This window comes from Orbicella franksi, chromosome 3 (assembly GCF_964199315.1).
Source record: "Orbicella franksi chromosome 3, jaOrbFran1.1, whole genome shotgun sequence".
In the NCBI taxonomy this organism is placed as follows: Eukaryota; Metazoa; Cnidaria; class Anthozoa; order Scleractinia; family Merulinidae; genus Orbicella; species Orbicella franksi.
In genome coordinates, this window is record NC_138147.1 from 8243015 (window position 1) to 8268389 (window position 25375).

General features: G+C 38.5%; 2 protein-coding genes across 2 annotated transcripts; both read left to right on the forward strand.

Moving 5' to 3' along the window:
- Positions 1-1575: 1575 nt before the first annotated feature.
- LOC145481060 (nuclear receptor subfamily 2 group E member 1-like) lies at positions 1576-11671 on the forward strand. The gene is made up of 5 exons (XM_081459449.1): positions 1576-2016; positions 2145-2381; positions 8897-9252; positions 10282-10528; positions 11430-11671. The coding sequence occupies exons 1-5, from the start codon at positions 1917-1919 to the stop codon at positions 11669-11671; spliced, it is 1182 nt and encodes a 393-aa protein (XP_081315575.1). The 5' UTR covers positions 1576-1916.
- Positions 11672-16734: 5063 nt separating this feature from the next.
- Positions 16735-17921, forward strand: LOC145482999 (G protein-coupled receptor 161-like). Its single transcript, XM_081461623.1, has one exon. It carries the CDS (start codon positions 16838-16840, stop codon positions 17894-17896), a length of 1059 nt encoding a protein of 352 aa, XP_081317749.1. The 5' UTR covers positions 16735-16837; the 3' UTR covers positions 17897-17921.
- Positions 17922-25375: the final 7454 nt, after the last annotated feature.

Below are 25375 nucleotides of genomic sequence, written 5' to 3' on the forward strand. Positions count from 1 at the left end.
TGGCCGACGGCTTTTGCGGCTCTTGACATTGCTCAATCTCAAATCTCAGTCTTGAGTTAGTTTGATTCTGAACAAAACCTCGCTGAGTTAAATTTGGTCTCCACGCGCACGATTTTACCGCAGAGCAATTCATCTAGAAATGTTATACAGGTTTGATTTGTTTTCTATTCTCGCCCGCATTACAGCAATCCATAGTCAGAGATTAAAAAGAATTTCCACGCTTTAATGATCTTAAAAGACCGCAGGATAGAAAGCAATTGTGGAACCGAAAAGCCAAAGGCAATTTCTCATCAAAGATCAAAGAGTCCAAAGAGGCAGTGCTATAATTTTTTTGGACACAAGTTAGTCATATTTGCATTTGGTATCTCTTTTCTCTAATGGCTCTACAGTAGTAAATATTTACAAAGATAAGTCAGATTAAAGGTATATAAAATAATGCTATTGACTAAAGGCACTTCAGTTACTATCCACTGCTAATGAAATAAATCACTTATCACCCGCCAGCTTTTATGTTTCATGTCTTGACTTGGCGCGAAGTAAATAACACTGAGGCGCAATTTGAAAGACTACTTTGAACACCTAACAATTTATCAGCTTCTCGGCTGGCGAAGAAACATCAATGCTGAAAAGCGGAACACGAAAGTACTTTTCAGGACCAATAACATCCGGTTTAAACCCTATTATTTACATCGAATGATTGTGCATCAATTTACAACTTTTTTTTCGGTTTGCTTGCCGTCTGCTAAGTGATAATAAGAACCACGCGCTGAATTATTTGCCATTGCTAATTGCTGTGGACCGAACAATAGGCAAACTATAAACGATTTAATTTCAGATAAAACGCTTTCAACAAGGAAGGAAAATAGTTAAGTTTTATGGTCAATCGACGCTATGGGAGCGAAAGTTAAACCGGGTCTATGAGGACTTTTAATGGATTCCCAGGCTGCATAGAGAGGGCTTACCGGCGATGCTAAAACCCATGGCAGCTTGTGAGATATTCTAGCTTTTTCAAAACGATCATTATATTTCCCCTGCCAGGTGGCCGAGGAGACAAAGACAGGTGATATCAAACGATTCCTGTTTTATTGACAGCTGGGTGGAATGAAGAAAAATAGAAAGAATAAAAAACCCATTAATCGACAGCCTCACCACCCATTTTCTTTTGTTGCAAATCCCACGTGTCACTCACAACCTTGCTGCGAATTCGATTGGCTTGTTGAAGCTTAAGTGTCATAGCCCTTTGAAATTGACTCATTCTTCTGTGTGTTTCCTTTCAGATCTGGCCTGCTTTTTAGCACCGCGTCTTCCAAGAGTCAACAACTTGTCGTTCATCACAGCCCCGAAAAAGTAACTTGGCGGGAAAAAAAAGAAATTCCTGCCCGTCTGGTTGTTATCTCTGATTTAATACCTTTAAATGATTAAAAAAACCCTGATATTTCTGGGTGTAATATATATTTTTAAATAATTCAGATTGTATTCGTTTGCTAAATATTTTATCAACGTCTCAAACAGTGTTTTGAAAGTCACCTCAAAGTTAAGTGTGTACGGCATGTCCTTATATTCCGGCGTCGAACGTAAGGCGAGAAGCACAGAATATGCCTCGGAGATCGCGTCTACAGTACAGAAGAAATTATGTAGTTTGTGCAAAATAAGTGGTGCCTCTGTGTGGACTTGATTTGTTCGCACATCTGAGTAATCGCCACTAAACAATGCTTATAAGTATCTCAACGAATCAGATGCTATCAACAAGCTATCTGTTGTTTCGCGAGTAATATAAAATGAAACAGTAATGGGCCTCTCTCGACCAATCACCGGTGAGTTATAACTAAGGCTTACTGACATTTGCTATTAATCTGGCCTCTCGCAGAAAGGTGCACGATTCTTCTAAAACGTCGTCTATTAGGCAAACGAATCGGATGTGCACGAAGGACAACACAGTATATTCTTTCGCAATGAACGCTGATCCTCATCTAGACGAAATGGACATTGACAAATGCGACAAATCGAAACCAAACGGTATAGATATCTTTTCCGCTCCTTTTAAATGATAAAAGTTGTCGATTCGGGACCTTGGGTCCTATGTCTGTTTTTCAGTTACTCCCCTAACCTTCCACCGAACTCATTTTTGAATTTTGTCTTCAAAGGGCGCCTTCTGGATATTCCCTGCAAGGTATGCGGCGATCGATCGTCGGGTAAACACTATGGAATCTACGCCTGCGATGGCTGCAGTGGTTTTTTCAAGAGAAGCATTCGGAGAAACCGTTCCTATACTTGCAGGGCAACAAATGGCAAGGGTAACTGTCCAGTGGATAAAATCCATAGGAACCAATGTCGATCGTGCCGCTTGAAAAAATGCTTCGAGGTCACAATGAACAAAGATGGTAGGCAGATCAATACTTTCTGCTTAATTGCTTTGGGTGTTGGGTGGGGGAATTATTTTAAGACTTGGAAAAACAAATAGTTTTTCGTATGGAATTGATTTTGAGCTTTCCTCTCGAGATATTATGAACTGTTAGCTTTATTTATTGATAACGTCAACACGACTCTATAGAACTGCGAATTTTCTAAATCAACAAGGTTCTTTAATTCGCGTATTTACATTTCTCTTATTAACACCCTCTAAAGCAACCAAAGTCGACCGTTTAATCGTTAATCGGATTCTTCAAGGACACGTTATTTAAATCCGTTTGACTTTCGTGTTCGAAAAGAATGGAAGTCTTAGCCATCTTACAATCCTTCTTGAAGTAACCAACCTCGAATCACTTCGATTTTCAAAGATTAGATGGTAATTTTATTCATTTACTCAACTGAAAAATGGTGTTAAACCTGAAGTTTATAGATAGGTTTGTGTAAACCTTTCCTCAGTTTCATTTAATTTAAGAAAAAAAAAAAAATTCGGAAAAGAAAATTCAGTGGCTGATTCAGTAGCCAAAGTGTTTGTCTGCGGTTCTCTTTTGTGCTCGCTTGCTTCCAGATAAAATCAATTTTCGCTAAAACATTACTTCGTAATGGTTGATTTCTTTGTCTGTGAGCGGACGGCAAAACGAAGCATTATAACAAAATTACGTTAAAAGGACTTTTTCTGTATTCAACATAAAGAACAAGTGATTGATTTTCGAAGCAAACTTTTAACTCCTTCGCGCAGTTGTGGTGCTGAAGTAGAAGTCATTTAAAAGTCATTTTCACGTCGGGTCTCTTTCAAAAACTAATATCTATCACATCGTCTTCTTTTTAGCTGTCGAAAAGCTTTTTACTATCAATAAAATCGCGTTTTAACTTCATTTTTTGAGTAGGCAATCAGGTGGACGCTGTCGCAGATTGACATTTTATATCGGAATAGGTTTCTTTCAAGGTTTTACATTTCGAAAGTTCAATGTGTTCAAATGCCTCAGTGGATCTCGAGAAAGCCTCGGGTAGGTTCCTTAATCAAACATGTTTAAGATATTTTCACAAACAAACTGGAAAGAAATTAACAGCAGCGTCTAATTATAAAATGTTTGGGACTGAATTAAACTGCATTTATTTCTCACACATAATCAGTTAAATTTTCAAGTGCAGCCGGTTCGTTTGTTCAAATGGGATTTGAGTTAATCCTTTCATGATTTCAAAAATGTATACCAGTTCTGTCTTCCCGGATTCGCTTCTAATTCTCTCTTTTTCTTCGATGCTGAAAATGCTGCCAAAATTTGACACCGGATAAAATTAAATTTGAATTTCTTTACACTCTTTGAAAACCAGGTATGGAGAATTTCCTTCACGCAGGAAGCCCAGAGCAACGAGTTTCAATAAGTTCATTAGCTGGCAAAATCGTAAAAGAACGTGTAATTAAGGCCAGAAAGCCACAGGAAATCACTCGGCTTTCAACTTCTGAACTTTTTTCAGCAACAAAAGCGCGAAGATGAAACGAAAGCTTCTGGGCGGATTCTTTATTGCTTTTATAAATGCAATCAGAAAAAAAAAAAAAAAAAAAAAAAAAAATTAAAATCCACCTGTATTAAAATGGTTCACCTTGAGTGGATTAAGTACTCAAGGTATTTCCAATCATTCAAAATTGTGAGATATTGGTACAATTCTGAAAATTCATGTTTAATTCAAAAACGCGTAGAGACAAAAAAACGGAATTGAGAATGTCGCGCGACCCTCCAAAAAGAAACCCATTAGTGCAATGTTTTCAAAATTTACATGGCCAAGGACATTTCATTTTATTTTAATTTAACATGAACGTGGTTTGATATAAGGATTTATACGTCGAAAATATTTCTGTGCTTAGCGAGGTTAAATAAGAACAATTCTGAAGGTGCAATGAATATTATTTTTGTAGAAAGTGCATGAATGCTTGTCAGTAATATAAGAATTGGTTAAACTAAGCATTAAGATCTGTTTGCTGTTGATTAAAACGTATTAAAACACATTGCTCACTGTAATCAGGTTCAGTTAAGGTCTTTTGCATTTTGTTGAATAACGTTACGTTAAGTTAAAGTTCGATTGCAAAGATTTCGTGCAGGAACTAACTGGACTTGTTTAGAGAGCGGGATGCAGGGTCTGTCGTGTGCTTTTATTATCTTATTTTCAATTTTTTTAACCTCTAATTCCGGAGAAACGTTGTAACATTGTAACATTTTTCGTGACTATTTCCTACTTCGTTTTCTTTCTTATCTCATATAGTAAAATACTCTCCGAGCTACAAATATGAAAATTAAAAAAAAAAGAAACAAACAAATATAAGTATCGAAAAAAAAAAACAATAATAATAAATAAACGTTTTCGGTGAAGTAAACCATAAAAACGGATTTACGATTTCAACTGGCTTACTTATTACCCGAAAACAATCTCTCCCTAAAATAAAGATTTATCGCATCACGAACGTCTAAACTTTGTTATTTAAAGATATTGACTCCATAGGAGATAAGTTTTTCTTTCGCATTTCACGTCCTCAAAAACGAAACGAACCAAACAAAATCGTCGGGAAAAGATTGTTTTTAAACCCTTTAATGAGAAAAGATATTACTCAGCACGATGGAAGTTTTTTATCCGCCCTAATTCGTGCTTCGTCCCAACGGTTCGATAGGTAAATGATTTTCCAAGAGTCAAGCTCCTATAATTAAATCACGTTCATGGCAAACACTTAATTCTTTGCACTGAAGTGAACTTGTACCTTGCAAGACGCCCTGGATCACTATTGCGGCAACAATTTTTTACGAGGAAAAAATGACGACATGTGAATTTCTACTACCCGGCAAATCATGATACATCAGCTACAGAAGTATATTATAGTTTAATTTTTAATGAGTTTTTCTTTGTTTCTGTGTCTAAGTTTCATGGGGAAGTCTCCCACCGCGACGGCCTGAAGAAATTCCTTGCTCAAAAGGGAGATAATTCACAACACGACATGTAGATACACAGAGGTACACAAAACAAACATAGACACCAGAGAAGGTCGCATGGCGACTTAACTTGAGTGAGCCGTCTCTTAATGGATGAAGGTTTAGGTTTGTGGCTTACAAAACAGATCAAAAAGTTAAGAAGCAATGAAACGAAAGAACCAGAGAAGATACCTATAAAATTTGGCTAACCGCTTTCGATATAACAAATTTTCCTGTCGATAAAAGTATTGTTATGATACTGTTTTCGAATAAAATTAGTTCAAAGTGTCCTGTGTTATAGCTTTAAACCGATTGGATAAATTTTTTAGTAATCTGAATTTAATAAATGTTCAGAATTTAAGCGATAAAGGTCGACGCTTGTATTAGAAAGTAATAGTTAAGCATAAATCGAGGAAACTGCATTTATTAGTTGCTGAAAGGAAACTGGAGTTTCAGTCTGTAGCACTGATGAGCTAACGACGTTCGACTTGAAGCAAGCAAATTTTATTATTACTTAAATAATAAGCAACAAATTTAATTGTCACGCTTAGTAAAAGCTAGACAGCAAAGTTTTTCCAGGATTTGAGAATTTGCCGGCCATCTCCACAAACACACCAATGAATTAGTCAAGGCATAAACTTTTCGCCAGACATTCACTGAAACCAGACACCCTCTCTTGCACAAAACGGAACACATTTGGAAGCCAACCGTTCCTAAATATTTAATCAAATGGAAATTTTCGGCCAAGTTATCTTCAAATCAATGGTGCGCGATCAATGAACTAGATTTATCACAAATAATTATCAGCGAGATAAGTGCCAGTAGCAATGTAAACGGGCGTTTCCTAGTCCGAATTGTTTTCTTTCAGCTAGCACTTCCCTTGAGTTGAGATTTTATTTTGAATTAGCTTTTTTTCTGTTAATTTCGTCAGTGTTTGGCGCGAAAAAACTTAAGTTCTTTTTATGTGACTGCTTTATCAACTTTTCCCTTGATTTTTGCTGTTAAATTCGATTCTATATATCAAAGATTCAGTTTCGATCATCTTCAAAATCCCTAGCATGCGGCAAAATAGCGCCACATCAGCAGTTTTTATTCTATACATTCCTGAATGTAAACATTTTTCGTAGTCTAAATCGATACACGTGAAATGTAGATAGCAAGATTCTTCGGCCGTTTTAGCCTCTTGATACTAACACCTCTTTAAATGCATTCTGAAGTTCAATTATCAAAAATCTGCCTTCAGAAAACTGGTATCAAACCCGTGATTATCACATTGCGGAGGTGATAATTTAAGTAACAGTTTTCGAAGATTTCCCAGCAGGGAGTCAACATCGCATTAATATTTCATACTGTTTGAATATTTCTCACAGCAGTGAGTTCTCACAAGCTGAAGATCAAACTATCTTTCAACGCAAAACAACTTGCACAGCACCTGCACTCAACCTTTGAATAGAAGGTTCTTGAAAACAGAGCGGGCATCATTTAGTGAAGTAAAATATCATTTTGTCAAAAACCCTCCGAGCTAGAAAGCCACAAGACCACAGAAACACAAACATCCCTGCTTTCTATTTAACTCAGAACCGCCGGCTAAACAGTTTCACCAAAAAGAGAGGATTCCCAAAACATCCCAAATAATTTTTGTTTAATTTAAGTTCATATTTTAATTTCGGAACGCAGTTGTATGGCAAAGAAAAATATTTCATTTTATTACACTGAACTTACTAAGATTCCAATTATAATAATTGGTGACATAAGTTTTGAAAGTTTACGGGAACACGCTTTTATCGGGTATAATTTTATTAATATCAGTTTTGGAATTAAAAAAAATCTGTACTTAATTGAGCGTAATTTTCTTGCATTTTTCCATCATTCTTCCAGATTATAGGCTATGATTTGATTTATCGTGGTGATATGACCTTCCTAATTGACAGAAGATGAATTTTTAATGATAATTTCTTGGGCACGTGGAAGATCAAAAGGTGTGATAAAAAATGTTTTATAACATAGACTGAACACACGCGGGGTTTGGCTCGTGTAAAACTCATTTGTATCTGAATAAGGCATTGTGATTTTTCTTTGGGTGTTTTTAATTTCGGTTTTATCCCAAAATGACCTTGATCATATGGTTTTGTCAGAGGCACGCTTCCTCATTTTAAAACACGATTATTTCTAAAGCAATTACATCGTTGTTTTGATCATTCGAGTACTTTGTTATCGGTTGAAACCGAGACATAACCACTTGGATTGGTTTACGACTCGTTTCTTTTTCAGATGAATTAAAAACAACATGAAATTTAATCAGGGAAAAATGAATTGAATTACGCCTCAACTGAGTACAGCCAGCCAGCCAGCCAGCCAAGAAAAGTAATTAGATCATATTTTCCTAGGATTTTTTGCCATTTTGTAATATGAAAAGACGTTATGGAACTAGATTTTTAGACATGATGACTTGAACAATAAGATTAGCTGAAAAGAAGCCAATTTCATTATGTATAAAACGTCATGCGACAGATACTCCAAATTGCTCAGTAATTCATTAATATTAAGTCCATATCATTGTTAAACGATGTTATAGCACACTCTAAACATAACGGTTAATCCCTCCCTTCTCTTTGAAATTAAAGACGAAGTAAGACTGTCCTTTAAACCAAGGTATTTAGTGTTGGTGGACATGCGGCTTAAAATTTTACTACATAAACTTTTAAAACGTGTGGCTGATTGATAACTTAATATTTGTCAACTAAGTTCAAATTGGTTCTCTTCAAATTGTAAAAGGATGATCACATTTACAAAGATGACAGCAAAGATTAAAGTTTTCGTATCGTGTTTAATGTTTGTGGCAGGCGGCAATGTTTTTTAGTGAAGTTTGTAAATCATCAAAGACTCAAACGAATTATTTTCTTTTTTATCCTCTCCTGCCCACGCGGAATTGCAAATTTCTCGCGTTTGCCATCTGTCACTTGACGTCTCTGTGGGAAAGTGAGTAATTTTGCATTTATGAGGAACTTGAGAATAGACAGGTTTTCTATCACTTTCTGACAGGTTCATTTGACAGAATCAACTTAAAAAATGAAACCCGAAAAGTTATAAGTTTCGTTCTAAGTACCTCTGCGAAGAATAAACCCTTAATGACTGGCTCCAAGGGGCAATTATGTTTCTGCAAGATCCTCAATGTTCAACATTGAGGGTGGAGGGGAAAAAAAATACCCTTATTTCCGTCGGACCAATCATTAAGTGTTTTGTTATACCTCCCAGCTCAAAAATAGTGAAAACTGCGAAAAAATTGTTTGCTTGACGCCGGCTGGCCGACAAATTTGTACACGACCTGATCACGTGCGAGTCGAAAGTTCAAGCTGTCGTTTCCAGTTTTGTTCGCCCGAGGGAGATAGTGAGTTTTGACCCACGACACGTGACACGTTCTCCTCCAATCGGAAAAAATGTATTTGAGTTGGGAGGTATTGTCTCGGGGACGAACAAGTTCTTACATACAGGATCTGACGCTTGGAGTTAACAAGTCTATTAAATTTCTGCAGCTGTCCAGCACGAACGTGGGCCTAGAAGCTCCACTTTACGCAAGCAAAAGATGCTCAAAGAAGCCCAAGACAGAATGGAGATTGTTACCACTGCAGCGCACGTGCAGCACAACGCAAGCGGTTTCATCAACACCTTGCTAGCAGCGGAGACCTGCATGGAAGGCTGCCAGATGCCAGCCAATGATTTTGACCTGGGCTTGGAATTTAAGCCAATCAGATTTCAGTCTGATATTTCAGTGTCTATGTATTATTCCAATCCGGAGGCTGTGTGCGAAGCGGCTGCCAAGCTGCTGTTCATGTCTGTCAAGTGGGCCAGGAATATTCCTTCGTTTATGAGTTTGCCTTTCAGAGATCAGGTAAAGGCGCTGTATACTTTAAAATACCGATCTTATATTTCAAACACTGTTTTCGTGGGCTTATTGTCGTGATTTCTTACTACAAGAGGAATTTTTGTTTTGTTTTTTCGTCGACCAATATTTCCTGTAAAGAAAATTAAGAAACGAAAAGATGATAGAATAAGGATAGGGGATTTGGGGAGCACGGATGGCGCAGTGGTGAGAGCGCTCGCCTCCCACTGATGTGGCCCGAATTTGATCCCGGCCCGGTGTCAAGCGTGGGTTGAGTTTGTTAATGGTTCTCGCCCTGCTCCGAGGGTTTTTCTCAGGTTCTCCGGTTTTCTTCCTCCCACAAAAACCAACATCTTCAAATTCCAGTTCGACCAGGATAGATCTAGGACCAGCATGAAAACCAGCTAAGGCTGACGAAGCGTCTTCTCTGAATATTGTAAATTTATAGTGGTCTTGCCCAAGATTGACACTCTTTTGGTTTAAAAGCTCGGTGAATTTGTTTGATTGTGTGTGTGTGGGGTCAGGACAGATAAGCGCAGGTCGCTTTTCTAGTGTGAAGCCTCTAAAGCAGTTTACTTATCGCGAACTGTTTATTCCTCGTTGACGAGTAAATCATGCTTTTGCGAGAAGAGGTGCAACACACGTGCAAACGAAAGACACTCATTGAAACTTAGAGTATAGACTATCCCTGTACCTGGTCATCAGTTAGGGACTGTTCCTGTCACAGAAACTAATTTTCCTTTTTTTCTTATTCTTTCTGTTTAGTGTCAGTATTTTATATTTTTGTTATAGCTTTAATATTCTTGTAAAAAGCTCTTTTTATTTTTGTTATTGTTTTTTATATGCCTTGTAAATAGCTCATCTTATTATACATTATATCTAACATTCTGAGAGCGCCTTGCATGGGTACTCTCGTCCCTTCGTGCTTTCCCTTTTGAGAATGATTCTCTTTTCTTTTCTTTTTTCCCACTTTTTTAGATATATATTGTTACAAATGATATCCATTAAATTCCAATAAAATCATGTTTTTTCCACCAGGTTATTCTGCTCGAGGAGGGCTGGCGGGAGCTGTTTCTGTTAGGCGCGAGTCAGTGGTCCATGCCCCTGGAAATCGCGCCAATTTTGTCAGCGGCAGGATTGCACGTGGACACCACACCACCCGAGACAATCGTTGACGTCATGGCAACAGTGCGTCTGCTTCAAGAAACGGTCAACAAATTTAAAGCCGCTAATGTTGACTCGACAGAGTACGCATGTCTGAAGGCCATTGTGCTGTTCAAGCCAAGTAAGTAGCAAGTTCTTTTTTCCGATAACTGTTTTGAAATTTATTCATCAAAATTCTGATAAATGATCATAGGAACTTTCAGAATAAATAGTCACTCGCTATTCTATCGTTTTTTAGACAACTGAACTGAACTGTTCTCCTCTTATAGGATCCAACTTTTGGTAAATACTTAGGCTATGCTAGTAAAGGTAAAGTCTGCATACGAGTCCAGTGGCCCATCAGGCCGGAGCTTATCCCGGTTTCTGTAGCATGACGCCACTAGGAGTATTTCTACTCCCCCCTGGATGGGATGCTAGTCCATCGCAGTGTTACCCCCAGCATTAAGTTCGCCGGTACCTATTTATACACCTGGATGGAGAGAGGCACTGTGAGAGTAAAGTGACTTGCCCAGGAACACAACACAATGTCCCCGGCCAGGGCTCGAACCCGGACCGCTCGATCCGGAGACGAGCGCACTAACCATGAGGCCACCGCGCCTCCCTTAAGCTATGCTAGTGCTTTGCCTTAATCTTTCAGTATCTGGGAGGAATTGTCTTCTCATCAATCTCGGGCTTAATTTGTCAAAGGGCTCGGATTCTGATGTCAGTCGCATTCCTGGTACTTTAACTCATGCTTCACGCCTCAGGGAGGCGGCCTGGTGGTCAGGACGTTGCAGGTCCCGAGTTCAAATCCTCCTCCCTGCCGCTGGATGGATTTGTGCTCGGTAGTCCCGACGTCAACCCCTCAGTCCACCACTCTTGTTTATAGGCAACTGGTCACCCTCCAACCATTTGGGATTTTTAATAATAAAAATAATGTGATTTATTTATCTTATTTTATTTTATACAAATCTAAAATGATTCCTAGGAAGCGGGCTGCTGTCTAGCCAGCTAGTTTAAATCGATAACTGTTTGATTTTCAGCTGCTTGCGGGCTCAAGGATCCAGAACAAGTCGAGTCCACTCAGGACCAGGCTCAGCTCATGCTTGGTGAATATGTTCGTGCCCAGTGTCCCGCTCAACTGGCTCGGTTTGGCCGCCTTCTGCTTCTCCTACCAGCCTTGAGACGAATCAGTGCCAAGGAAATCGAGGACCTTTTCTTCAAGAAAACGATTGGAACTGTTCCTATAGAGAGACTGCTGAGTGATATGTTCAAGAACGAGTGATCCAGTAATACTAGTTGCTTAATTTAATTTTCATGTAATATGTTAAATTTTCTGGGAGAAAATTACACCGAAAAGCACTGATCAAGTGCTAATAAACTTTCAAATTTAATAATCCCTGAATGAGAAAGAATTTACTCAAGTTTTTCAATAATTGGTTTAGAACCACACATGATTACTCAAATGATATGGTCATCAGCGGCAATGTACTGAAAATGAAACGTGGAAAATAAATTTTTACCAACTTACCTTTCTTTGGTAAGTTTGAAATGCCCTGTGGCAGCTTCAAATGCTATTTTACGCTGTAAACGCATTTGTGGTCAGTCCACGAGTTACCGTTGGGTATTCGTTTGAGTCCTATGCTTACTTTATTGGCAACTGTCCACCAAGAATGTTTTCAGACGGACAAATCGTCTGGTCAGTCAGAAGAAACGTAAATAATTTAATCAACCAATCAGACAAAGCATGCGACAAGTGGCTAGCGCGGGAAAACAGCGACTGGTTTAAGAGTCTCTCCGTGTTGATCACAGAAATGGTATGTTTTGTCTGATTGGTTAACGCCCAAAGTTGACGTTTTTTTAAGATCAATTGTCATGAGAAAACGCAGCAAACACAAAGCTTTGGTAAACACAAAGCTTCTCTCCACACTGGCGGAAAACCCTCTAACTGAAATGTTTCTTATACTGTCTGTCTTAACCTACTAACTGTTTCTTAATCATAGCATTTTCCACGCGTTGTTTTATTTAATCTTTATTTTGGATTATAAGCAAATGTGTTCATGTTACCAAATTAAATATAAATTCAGTCAGCTTATGAAAGGCAATGCAAGAAATAAGAATATATAAGCAAAAGAGAGCTAGTTTTGTTGCTAAAGAAATTTTTTTATCTGTGGAACCTTGGTAGCGACTGGGATAGGAAAAGATTTATTCCCACATTGGTAAGTTGATTTCATCGGCGAATTAACTAAAAGACAATAAAATAACAGTTAAATTCTAAAAATGGATAAGTAAATAAGGATTTTGCACAACATTTGTCTACTGGGGTTGTGGAACTAATCTAGAAGTGTATTCAATATATAAATGGTTGCAGTTTTGCAGATTGCTCTGTTAAGGTATGGCTGTATATGGCAGATTATCGCGTTATGCAAATATGCTGTTTTATAGCATTTGAAATTCATATTCTAAATAATCTAAGTCTTAAGCCTAGTTTACACTAGCAACATAACGACATAGTGACATAACATGCATAGTGATATAAGAAGGATGTTATGTTTGCAGTGTAAACATCCTGGCGTAATGACATAATAGCAACATAACAGCATAAACATAACGACATAAGGAAGATCTTTTCCTTTCGTCCTTATGTCGATGTTCACATTGTCGACATAAGCGAATCTGTCGTGAAGTCATTATGCCCTTTATGTCGCTAGTGGGAGCCAGGCCTTACTATGAGAACTAAGTGCTTCATCAGTTGATATTTTCCTCCAGGATCAGCTAAAAGTTTAGCATTTTCAATGTTATCCATTGCTGTACTGATATAAAAATAGCATGGCTGGAAATCTCCACAAACTCATGATGGCATTTGAAACGTGCAACATCTTAAGCTTTATAAATTAGTTTTTAAAAAGAAGAGCAATGGGCAAATGGTGGGGTGGTTCAATCAAACTCCATTGCATTATCCTTCTTACCTCGAATTCTACGAAAGCTTAGTCGGTGAATCATAAATGAAGTCTAAGTCGAAAAAAGACTCTTTCCAGTCCAAATGAACAGAAAACAGGTACAGGTACAGAAATTCAATGTCGCACGTTTCAAATCCTCATGCTGTTCTTTCAGTTGCTGGAATAATTGCCTTTGGTGTTACCTTGGTTGTGGGAAAATCGGATCACTTTTTAGGTTCTGTTTTTAATGATAACATAGTTCTAAAAAGAGCGCTTCATTGTAAAACTTAATTAAATACACAAACGCCGCCTTAATTTTCTAATCATGTAAATATTTCCCTTTTATTGGTCATAAATTCTTAGCTGTAATTAAATAATTTTGGTGGGTGCGCGTGGAGTGATGGGATTGAACCCCTTGGAGCAAATCAACTATATTCAGTCACATTATTCATAAAGTGTGGGAAAATCATGCTTTGCAAAATGAACATATTACACCGGCCTCTAAACTGCTGTTGGCGGGGTGGGATGCTTATCATATTTTTTTTGTCAACTTTGATATGTAAAATAAACAAATGCTGAAGCTACTTTAAATTTGTTTTTCGTTCTCAGATAAAATTATGAAATGCAGACATACGGGTCGAGATTCACTGCAAGGGACCCTTACAGTGCCCACAAGCTAACATGGCTAACCAGATGGGCGTTATTCTCCGGTTTTTATTCTATTACAAAGTGACTTGGAGTACAGTTAACATCCACTCATAAAAAAAAAAAAAAGAAGAACTGCTAGATTACAAGGTTCATTATTTAAGTGAGAATTTTCGATATTTAAGCTCTCAGATGGATTCAAATATCATTAAGTGGATAAGGTACTTACTGCATGTCCAATACGGTCACCTGACAATTTACAGGGCAGTACCACACTAACAACGTCCAGACACTCAAGAACTTTTATAGTTCATGTTTCTTCCCACCTTCCATCCTAAAGTGGAACCATCTACCCCCGTATATTGAGAATGCTTAAAAGCCTCCTTTATACGGGCCCCAGACTAGACATAAATGACCGCAGATGTAGAAGTCACCACTATATGTGCTACTAAGTAACTGCTAACCCTGTCCCTGTGCCCATAAATTCCACCTGGGGAGTTTCTCGCACGGTTAAGATTTAGATTACAAGATTTTGAAATGAGGGTGGTCCTTCCTTATTTATGAGAAACACATAGTTAGGATCCAAAAGAGAGACATACAGTACAAACCCAGCTCTAGGCCCCTTGATTTAGTTCACGATTTTTATGTTCAGCAAACTGCGACTTGGTTTATCTAATAAGAACCTGTTTCAGTTCTTAGACTCGATACTAATGGGGGTTTAAATACCACAATAGGTTATTTCCGAGTTACCTTGTGCCTCTGTTTCAAAACGAGTCTTCGTGCATGCAAAATCTTTCTTACGAAAATGAGTTTGATTTGCCTGAAAATGAACCTGTAGGCGGAACACATTTTCATATAAATGGTTTTGCACGAAGACTCGTTTTGAAACAGAGGCCGTTAGCTTTTCACGGTTAACTTGTTTTCTCATCTGTATTACAATTTAATCCAGCATGTACGTGAAGCAATTTCGCGCTATTTTGTAGTTTCAGCCCGAAATTGCCTCGCATCCACGTTGGATTACGTTACAATGCAAATGAGAAAGGCTTACCGTGAAAAAGGCCGTTACCATATAGCATCAGGAGCCATATATTTATTTGCGTTATTCCATTATGACCACCTCTTTTGACCATATATGTGAAAGAGAACAGAAGAAGCCTATTACATGTATGCCACTGCAGAGCTAAAATAACAAAAATGTAGAGAAATGATACACAAGATTAATCATTTATTTGATTGCACAGGCAATTACTACTTTACTCATTTGTTGTTTTTTCTCCATGCTTTTGCGCATGCGGGACTTGTGAAATACTGACAAAACCCCGTGAAATACATATGTACAGTCAGCTCTCTCTCTCTCTCTCTCTCTCTCTCTCTCTCTCTCTCTCTCTTGCCAATTCGCACAACGCAGCTAGCAAAATTTCACATTTGTTCTTGTATTACCTTGGAATGCATTGGTTGTGTATAAGGCTTTGTGATTGATTCAAAATACGACGCCCGCGAAAGTCAAAATGCAAATTTTTGACAAGAGGTGTATAACCAGCTGCAAGCCACTGCTAAATATTATTTGTATCATTTTTGCGAAGGTAATTGATTACTTCCTTAAAGCTAGACAAAAAAGCTGCTTTGACGAATTCATAGCAAATCTTTTTCGACCGCTACAGTATCGCCTGGCTTTGTAGAGCGATTTTTTTTCTTTTCTGTAAAAGCAATAATATTGATTTGCCAAACATCGAAATTAAATGAGTATGTTTGATCAAAAACGTTGGGCAATCTTTGCCAAACAAAATTTTCGATCTCAATGCCTTATTTACACAGCAAAGCAATTTCTGCCAACGACGTGAATTCAAATTTTAAGAGTCTGAAAAGAGGAAAAATTTGCTCAGTTGCGTTTAAACTTTGGCATCAAAACAAAATTTTGGCCATCAATAAAGCCCTGTTTTCCAGGCTAACTGCAGCAGTAGTCTTATTTCATAGTGGTTTTCAAAACAGAACTGTCGTTTCTAAGAAAGGGATATTAAAATTCATTAACATCTTCCAGCGAGAATTCCATACGATTTAAACGGTTACAAAACTGAGGGCGGCGTTCGAACATCGCGCGTCAAAGCTCGGCTAGTTTAATACTGAACTGAGATTTTAGACCTTCCGTTAAGTTACGAAAGATAATTTCGAGATTATTCAAATTTTATATGTTGCATTTGCCAAAGAGGGCTATAGCTGACTGTATTATTGAGAGCAAATAGAGCGATTTAAGAACGGATAATTAATTTCAGAAGCGGAATTTAGCATTGCGAGAGGACTTCATTTTTTCCTGCCATGGAGAAAAGTAAATAATTGTTCACGTAAGGCTGTTACAAAACTCAACGAAAAAGAAACGGTTATTCGTTGAAAACAACATAATTGTATGCAATTACACCATGGGTCAAAATTTCCTCTATTTAAGCATGATTTAACACTTCGGGACTAACGATGTCAGATATTCATCTCAATAAGGTTCTTTGTCAAGAGAGTGCAACGGCCTGAAAACATGATCAGTGTTTTTCGACAAGTAATTTTACTGGGCAAAAGAAGTGCGGCGAAAAACAAAAAAATAAAATGTATCTTGGCAAAAATTGATTCATTTTATTCAGAACACGTCTGATTTCCGTCCGGGCTTCAATTTATTGAAGTCCCCAAAATTAAATATTAATTTACTATTACGTTTAACATATTCACATCTTACGAAACACGAGAAAGCAAACGGGTTGATCGCTCTGGCGTAATGCAATAGCCTTTTCTTACCATATTTGTCCCGTAACCTGAACTTATTTACCAGTGAGATTGGAAATACTTGAATTTTTGACCTCGGTTACGCAAGAAAAAGAAAAAAAATGAACATCTCGCAGGGAAAAAATTCAACAATGGCAACAGAAGGAGACCCGCGTTCTTTATTAACAATATGTTTTGAAGCTTCTGCTTTGGGCATGATAATATTCGCAGCCGTGATCGGGAACACATTAATTCTGGCTTCTCTGTACCGTTTCACCTGTCTTCATACTAAAACGAACGCATTTGTGCTGAACCTGGCCATCGCAGATTTGTTTCTCGCCGTCTTCGCCATGCCGTTCACGTTGGTTTCCTCCATAAAATACGAGTGGATCTTTGGAAAAGCCATGTGCCAAATCGTGGGTGTTTTAAACTCTGTATTCTGCGAGGCTTCTATCATGACTCTGACCTTTGTAAGTTTGGAGAGATTTATAGCGATTGTGTATCCGCTGAAATACGAAACTCTGATCACGCCAAAACGTGTGAAATTTGTCATTGGTTACATTTGGCTGCAAGCGGCTCTGTGCGCTTCTTCTACGTTCATATTCGCCAAATTCACCTTCTTAAAATTCGAGTCGATCTGCACAGTGGACTGGGGTCGTAATATCGCTTACACACTGGTCTTCGCGATTGTGTTTCTGTATGTGCCTTTTCTTGTGACAGTTTTTTTGTATTGTGTTATTCTACAAACAGCCATAAAGCAACGAAGACGAATCGAGGTCATTAAGGTTGGGGAGATTACAACAGCGGAGTCCGGTTCAAAAAGGTCAGCAAAAAACGGTCTAAATAGCGCCAAAAAGACAGCGAAGGAACACAAGGCTACGGTCATGATAGCCCTTGTGGTCGGAACCTTTTTCATTAGTTGGTTTCCCCATTCGATCGGTGTATTTTGCCTTCTGGACCCGAGGTGTAATTTCAATGACTCTTTTTACGTATTGACCACTTGGTTGGCCATGTTAAACAGTGCTATGAATTCCTTAATCTACGGCCTGATGAACCAAAGTTTTCGACGCGCTTTTAAGAGTTTGCTTTGCTGCGAAAGATATGTTGGAAACGCAGACTTAGTAACAAATATTTTACAGGAGAAATCGGGTAGAAAAAGCTATGGAAATGCGACAAGTTAATATTATAAATGCAAGTAACTACAATCTAAACATCCACCAGCTTGCTAGTGGTTAAAACGGTTAGTTTTCTCGCCTCAACTATTTTGTAATTGTAATATTTTGTAACAAAAGTTTTGTTGAAGGGCTAGCGACGTTTAAACTCATAAAATTTGCTACAGAGCAAACAAATTCTAATTGCTGGTTTTAATAAACATTTTTAAAAAAATTTATTGGATCCTTAAATTATCGGATGCAACGTATTAGCAGGCGATGTACATGTATCTGACATAAAAGTGCGAATTTTGGTCATTTCTTTCAACTGCGCAGTGTATACACAACAAAAACTGATTTAGCAGTTCATCAAAATTTTATGCTAGGTATAAATTAGGAAACCAGCTTAACATGCTTAAGGAACCACTTTGACAAATGTCTTAACAGAAATCAGTGGATAAGTTATCAAACCAAATGTCCGAACTCCTAAGTTTAACGGCGTGGGTGCTGAGTAAAAGTAAAGTAAGCAGCGAGATACATCACTACGATTATCACTTAAGTAAGGATGGACACCATGTTTTAACGTGAAAATCGTGTTGTTGTGACGGGCAATTGGCTCCGTTTCCAGTGGCATCTTGTTGGCCTTTGACGTCATTGACAGCGAAGCGCGCGAAATTGTAGGCGAGGCGACAGGCAACGCACGGGTGTTGATATTGTTACCAATGGAAACGAGGTAAGTTGCCCGTGACAACACCGGAATTTTAGGGCCAAAACTTCGTCACCAAACTTTTGTCGTGCCTTACTAAACTGATAATCGTAGTACATGTAAAAGTAGCTTGTGACAAGCTTGTGACAAGCTTGTGACAAGCGAGAGACAGCTTTCCGACCGCTCTAGGTATTAAAATTTCCAACAGTGTTTATTAAATGTTCGGTGCTAAGCCTTCGTTCTTGTTTTTCATGTAAGCGAATGCTTTATTTGCTGCGCTTGTGTTGAAATTGATTAACTTCTTTTGTAAAATAAGTGTAAACGTCAGTTTAAATAAATTCATCTGGAACAGATGAAAAACACTTGAACATAAAAGAGAGAGAAAGAAAAATGTTGTTGTTCTGAGGAAGACTTTTCTTTACCTTTTTTCATCTAGAGTGTCAAAGCAAATGACTTGAAAGAAAACATCGTAATGAAACACGTTGAGAATCCCACCTGCTAGGCTCTGTGAGACTCAGTCTGACCGCCGTTGGTAAGGTTTTGGGATTCAAATTCGGAAACGCCCAGATTGGTCTCGTGTAGGGATTTAGTTCAAATTTCAGGTGCGCATGCCCACCCTTTTACTATGATATGTGAGTCTTCCGCGCCACCCCCGCCCGGGTAGTCTTGTCCTCATCGGGTACGCGCAGCTGGTATATTTGTGTGTAAGATGATGATAAATTCGGCGGTAAACTAACATTTAAGAAAAAGAAAACATTTTTCATGTATCTATCGAGTGTTAGTATAATTCTACTCGCACACTAATACAAACCGTTCAATTTGATTGGCTGAGCTATCGTTCATCATCAGCTATTTGGAAAGTGGCGACATTTTGACCTTTTTTTTTTTTCGACGTTTCGCAGAATTAGTTACAAACAGCATAATTGGATAATTAAATGCCTAGGAGGGCGAAACGATAGCCATTATTTAAAAGATCAGAACTGTTAAAAAATTCGGCGAGATTTCAAGGAATCTAGACGAGATTTGGCCGAGATTCTTGGTGAGTTTTTGGCCGCCGACATCTAACCCGACGTGATATCAAAATCTCGGCGGCCTTCAACTTGTCAAGAATCTCGCCAAGATCTCGCAGATCCAGGTATAAATTCGCAAAATTCAAGAAGGTTAACACGATGTCAAACTTGAGAGAAATTCTGACAGAGAAAACAGACACATTGAAGTATGACCCCACTGCATCCAAACAACCAGATTTATTGACATCGTCACCGTACGGTTTACCAGATATATTAGACAATTGTCTGGAAAAAAAAATCTTTCACCTTGCAAACACAACGAACTTTCATGAAAGGAAAAACCATCAGTACTGAAATTTAAATACATAAAGAGAACTAGCCTTTTAACCCCGGATCGACGTCCTTCACCCTGAGCGAAAAATACAAGAACGAGAAAAAACACAAAGTGCTTACCTTGATCTTCTCTTGACAAAAGTAAGTAACCTGATGCACTAAACTGTATGTAACCACGAAGATTCGAAGAAAATTCGTCTCGGTACATTTATGGCCTTGTCACAACTTCACCTCAGAGCGAGTTTCATGAAAATGTTATCCGTTCATCCACTGCTCAAGGTTTGCACTTTGCGCAACGCACACTTGAGTTCAATAATAATAAAAATAATAATAATAATAATAATAATAATAATAATAATAATAATAATAATAATAATAATAATACCACTGAGATTGAAGGACAATCTGAGAGCCACAGAGGTTGGCATTCCTGTTGGACTGATCCAGAGATGTGCATTGTTGGGGTCGGCAAGAATTCTTAGAAAGGTGCTGGAGATGTAGAAAGAAGAGAAAAAGCAAACAAGGGGTGTTTCTTGGCCTCCCTAGGCAACTTGTTGTTGCCCGGAGCCAATGACGAAACCAGCTTCAATATCATCAATAGCTGTGCGAATCTCTAATAATAATAATAATAATAATAATAATAATAATAATAATAATAATAATAATTTATTGATTTATAGTGCGCTTTTTAACACACCAGGTGATTAAAAGCGCATTACAACAATAAATAACCTAAAACTATACAAGTATTAAAAATCTACAATAAAACTTAAAAATAATAAAAAACACTACATCATTTATTTATATATACATATTTAAGAAATTTTAATTTAAAAAGATAAGTTTTAAGATTTGACTTAAAAGTGGAAATACATTTGATCATGCGGAGGCTAACAGGAAGAGCGTTCCACAGAGTGGGCGCAGCCACACTGAAGGATCTGTCACCAAATGACTTTTTCATTCTCCCCGAAGGATGCTTTAATAAAACACCTTCAGTAGAGCGCAGCGAATAGCGTGTAATAGTCTTAATATGAATTAAATCAATGATGTAACTAGGTGCCATGCCATAGAGGGCTTTGAAAGTAAGTAATAAAATTTGAAAATTAATTCTATATCTTATATCCTCTTCAGTCGAAGAGGCTTCTGTAAAGAAGTCTTGATAAATCTCGCACAAGATGTCCAGGTGTTTTCTTATAATTACTCAGACTTACGACAAACACGTCAGCAATTACTTTACAGCAATACTTTTTCTTGAACAAAGCAGCTTATTCCATAGTAAGTCCTTTATAATTTGAAACAAACAAACGATTTCCTATGCCCAGAACTCGAAAGCGAATTTTTCTACCACTCTATTGTTAAAGGAATGGTGTGTACTTTGCTCGATGTGCCAGTTAAAACCGTCAATGGCAATGCTTAGTTCCCAACCATGGCGGGAATATTCCCGCCGCAAGTCTGTCTGCCGTCTGTTTAACGAGGAAATGAACTGAGGAAAGCAAAAACAAAATCGTCTTGCTTTTACAAAACAAAAATCGAAAAATGTTTTTTCGAGGCAGTTGTGTGTTATTACATCCGTTGCTCTACAGAGGGTGGCAAAGGGTTTTTGCGTGACGCGTGATCGCCCCAAACTTAGCAACGTGATGTGGGATTATATTGAGATCAAATTAGCAGCGTGACGCGGGACAGGACATCATAATGTGATGCGTGATTTACTATTTTACAAGCACGTGATACGTGATTTACCAATTAGATTTCCGTAATAAGTGAACTTTCTTTGAACTAGAAGGATAGCATTCATTCAAAGTAAATAGTAAATAGAGTCTTAGAAAAGATCATCAAATCGTGGCAGACGTGACACGATTTTCTGGTCTTTTTCGTTTTTCTTGACCTCTGATATCTTTGATCTTCGCGCATCTTCATGGTACTATAGGTCCAAAGAGGGAGGTTAATAGGTTTTCGGATCGACGGATTTGGCCTTAAAAAGCGCACGGATAGTGGATTTTTGCGGTAAATCGAGCGGATTCGCGGATTTTGAAAACACAGTGGATCGTGGATCAGCCGTGAAATTTAACGCAGATTCCGGATTGTGCCTGTCTGGATGTTCCTAAACGAAATTTGGATCATAGATCTTTCTTCGTCCCTGGTCGGTATGCTAATGAGTTCATCCAAATTATTTCTTTTTTCGAACGAAGCTCATTTAAATTCAAGTGTGATACTGTTATTGGAATTGTACTGTGTTATAGTCATCAAGCATGTTGCCTTCTTTACTATTTGGGCGAAATTAACAATGGCATTCACATTTACCAGTTTGCCTTTGAACTTTTATGCTTCTGTTTCCGGATGTGGTTGTGTTTTCGGATTTGAACAAACATATCGGCGGATCGACAAATTTGGCCAAAAAAAGCCACGGATCGGCGGATTTGCATACCCCTATTCACCCCCTTCCAAACAATTGTGATACAAATTAGAGGCAGTACGCACCTCTCGGAACGAGCTATAGTTAAACTTTGCACAAGGACTGAGAGCTTCAGTGTTATTTTTGTTCATTTTGCCGACCGCTCATTTTTCGCAGTGCATCAGACCAAGAGAATATCCGAATCCGGCTATCGTATATAAAAGATCTGAACGAATTTCGTCCAAGAGGGCTGAAACGATAACACACGTTAGAGTTTGACGTCATTTTATACCGGTCGAGAAGACAGTTGTGTAAGCAATGAGAGACTACCGTGACTGAGGGGAAACGTTTGTGCGCCACTTAATGAAGGTCAAGGTCGTCATAAAGACCTAACTGAATTCAAAAGCCACGTTATATCCTTTACAGACATAAAAACGTTGCCACACAGAAAAGGATTTGCAGGTGTAAAGCTCTGACACAAATATTACCCCTGTATTAGAGCATGGCAAAGGTGGCGCAGGCGTCTTTTCACTTCGTATAGAAGATCTCTGCTAACTCAGCCTGTGAACAGGCTCCCGATTGTGTTATAGGGGAATAATAAAAATGTTTAACGAAACCGGCGGCTTGTCGTTGTACACCTTACATCTGGATGTCATGATTTTCTTTTTGGGTATGTGAATCCCACACAGGTGGTCTCTTACTAATGAATAACAAGAGCTTTTCTTAAATGTGTTCCAGGTTCCTTCTGATAAATCCGAAAGTAAATAAAAGTAAGTAAAGTAAAACTTTATTTAGCCGCCGGGTTAGCCTTCGTGATAATGCTGGTAACATGTAAAAAATATTAAACTTGATCGAGGTCCTTAAGAAGTTTCACTCCTAAATCATTTGTTTTGTTTACGGTGTTTATTTATGGAGTATTTCTCCTTTGCGCGGGACCTCCTCCGATTTTTTTCTCATTGGACTCATTGAAGAACGCTGTCTGACTATTGCCTTCATTAGGAACCTAGGAAGCTTAGGCCCAACGGTCCACACTACACCGGAGCAATTTAAAAACGCAACAATCACCGGTAGGTTTATATTTTTGTTTGAGGAAATCTCAGCCAGGGAAATCACGTGGCTCTCCTGATCCTATCGTGTTCGAAAAGGTCCGTTTTACTGAAATGTTTTCTGTCCACACGAAAACTCAAGGCCGGCGTTTTCAAATTCCTCCGGTTTGAAAAGCGTTTTCGAAAAGCTCCGTTTCCGTGACGGATTACTCTGGACTGAAACATACTAGCAAAAGTATGGCTCGGTGACATAACAACACAAGTTGACTAGGCTTGCTCAACACAACAACTTTATTCTCTAAGCATCTTGGGTAATACAACAGCTTAACACAACTTCCGGTTACGAATATATTACACTGCTTTCCCCCAGATTTTCAGGATGCACTTATACTCAAGACATAGTGATAACCTACAGTTACAGGTTAAGTTTAACAACTGGTTTTCTAATCCTTTGAGATCTTCGCAAAACTGTAGGTGGACTACTTACAACTAAAGGAGATACAACAGTATCCTCGTTTTCAGGCAGATCTACATGTGGTTCAGAAGTACTATCGAGAGGATTCACATTATCATCATTTATTTTCTGACCACTTGATTCAGGCACCACGACATCTGGCTCACTGACATCATCTGGTACATTATCATGTGCTCTTATCATGTGATCAGTGTGCATATATCTGGTTTTGTGTCCTGTCCTAACTACATAGGTTCTGGGCCCACAAACTTTAATTATAGTGCCTGGAATCCACTTATCAGTCTTAGAATTGGCCCTCGAGTTTCGTACCCGCACCCTGTCATTTCTTACAAAGGATCTTTCCCTCTTACATTTCAAATCCTTATACATTTTCTGTTTCTCTTGCTTATTCTCTACAACTTGTGCCAGATTAGGCTTAATCAGACTTAATCTTGTTCTCAGGCAACGCTTCACCATCAACTCAGCGGGGGTCACACCGGTTGTACTGTGAGGGGTTGTGCGATACCGAAATAGAAAATTAGCAAGTCTGTGCTTCATAGAGATGCCCTTTTTACCCTCAAGCACCTGTTTAACTAAAGCATCCTTAACAACTCTCACAGACCTCTCCGCTGCCCCATTAGATTGAGGGTGATAGGGTGGAACCAACGTGTGCTTGATGCCGTTTTTGCGCATGAATTCGGTAAATTCAATGGACGTAAACTGTGGTCCATGAGTAGCAAAAATTAAACGGAGCTCATCAATAGTCCGTTCAGTAGTTGTAGAGCTCATATGTTTCACTTCAATCCACTTTGAGTGGCTATCGATTACTACAAGGAAGTAATCATTACCCTTCTGACAGAAATCAATATGGATCCGTTGAAATGGTCTAGTTGGCCACTTCCATGGGATCAGGGGTGCACTGGGTGGGGCATTTCTAACATTTTGGCATACTGTACATACTCTCACTGCTTCCTCGATTTCTTGATCCATTTTTGGCCACCACATGCATGTACGAGCAATTGCTTTCATACCACATATACCAGGGTGTTCCCAATGCAACTGCCCCAGCATTTTGGCTCTAAAGATTGGTGGAATAATCACCCTAGAGCCCCAAAGGACACAGTCCTGTTCACAGGACAGCTCATTTCTTCTATTATGATAGGGTTTGAGGGTCTCATCAGGACACCCTTCTGGCCAACCTGACATCACAAATTGATGTACCTTACCAAGTACAGGATCTACAAGGGTTGCCTTTCCGATATCTTCTGCAGTGATTGGAAAATTATCATCAATTACCCTCACACTGTAGACCACACCCTCACTTCCCACTGTGGAGTCCTCATGTGGTAGCCTTGAGAGAGCATCACAGTTGGCATGGTCTTCAGATCTTTTGTATTCAATCTCATAGTCATACGCCGAAAGTACTAGAGCCCACCTCTGCATTCGAGCTGCTGCTAGTGTGGGGATAGCGGATTTTGGACTGAAAATTGCCAACAATAGTTTGTGATCAGTGATCAGGGTAAATTTACGCCCATACAAAAACTGGTGAAATTTTTTTACACCAAAAA

Bases quoted from the DNA above. Each gene is read 5' to 3' on its own strand.
- LOC145481060 (XM_081459449.1), top strand. From the start codon at position 1,917: ATGTGCACGAAGGACAACACAGTATATTCTTTCGCAATGAACGCTGAT. The intron at 2,382-8,896 runs GTAGGCAGATCA...AAATTTCTGCAG, and splicing joins GGTCACAATGAACAAAGATG to CTGTCCAGCACGAACGTGGG. The intron at 10,529-11,429 runs GTAAGTAGCAAG...TTTGATTTTCAG, and splicing joins CATTGTGCTGTTCAAGCCAA to CTGCTTGCGGGCTCAAGGAT.
- LOC145482999 (XM_081461623.1), top strand. From the start codon at position 16,838: ATGAACATCTCGCAGGGAAAAAATTCAACAATGGCAACAGAAGGAGAC.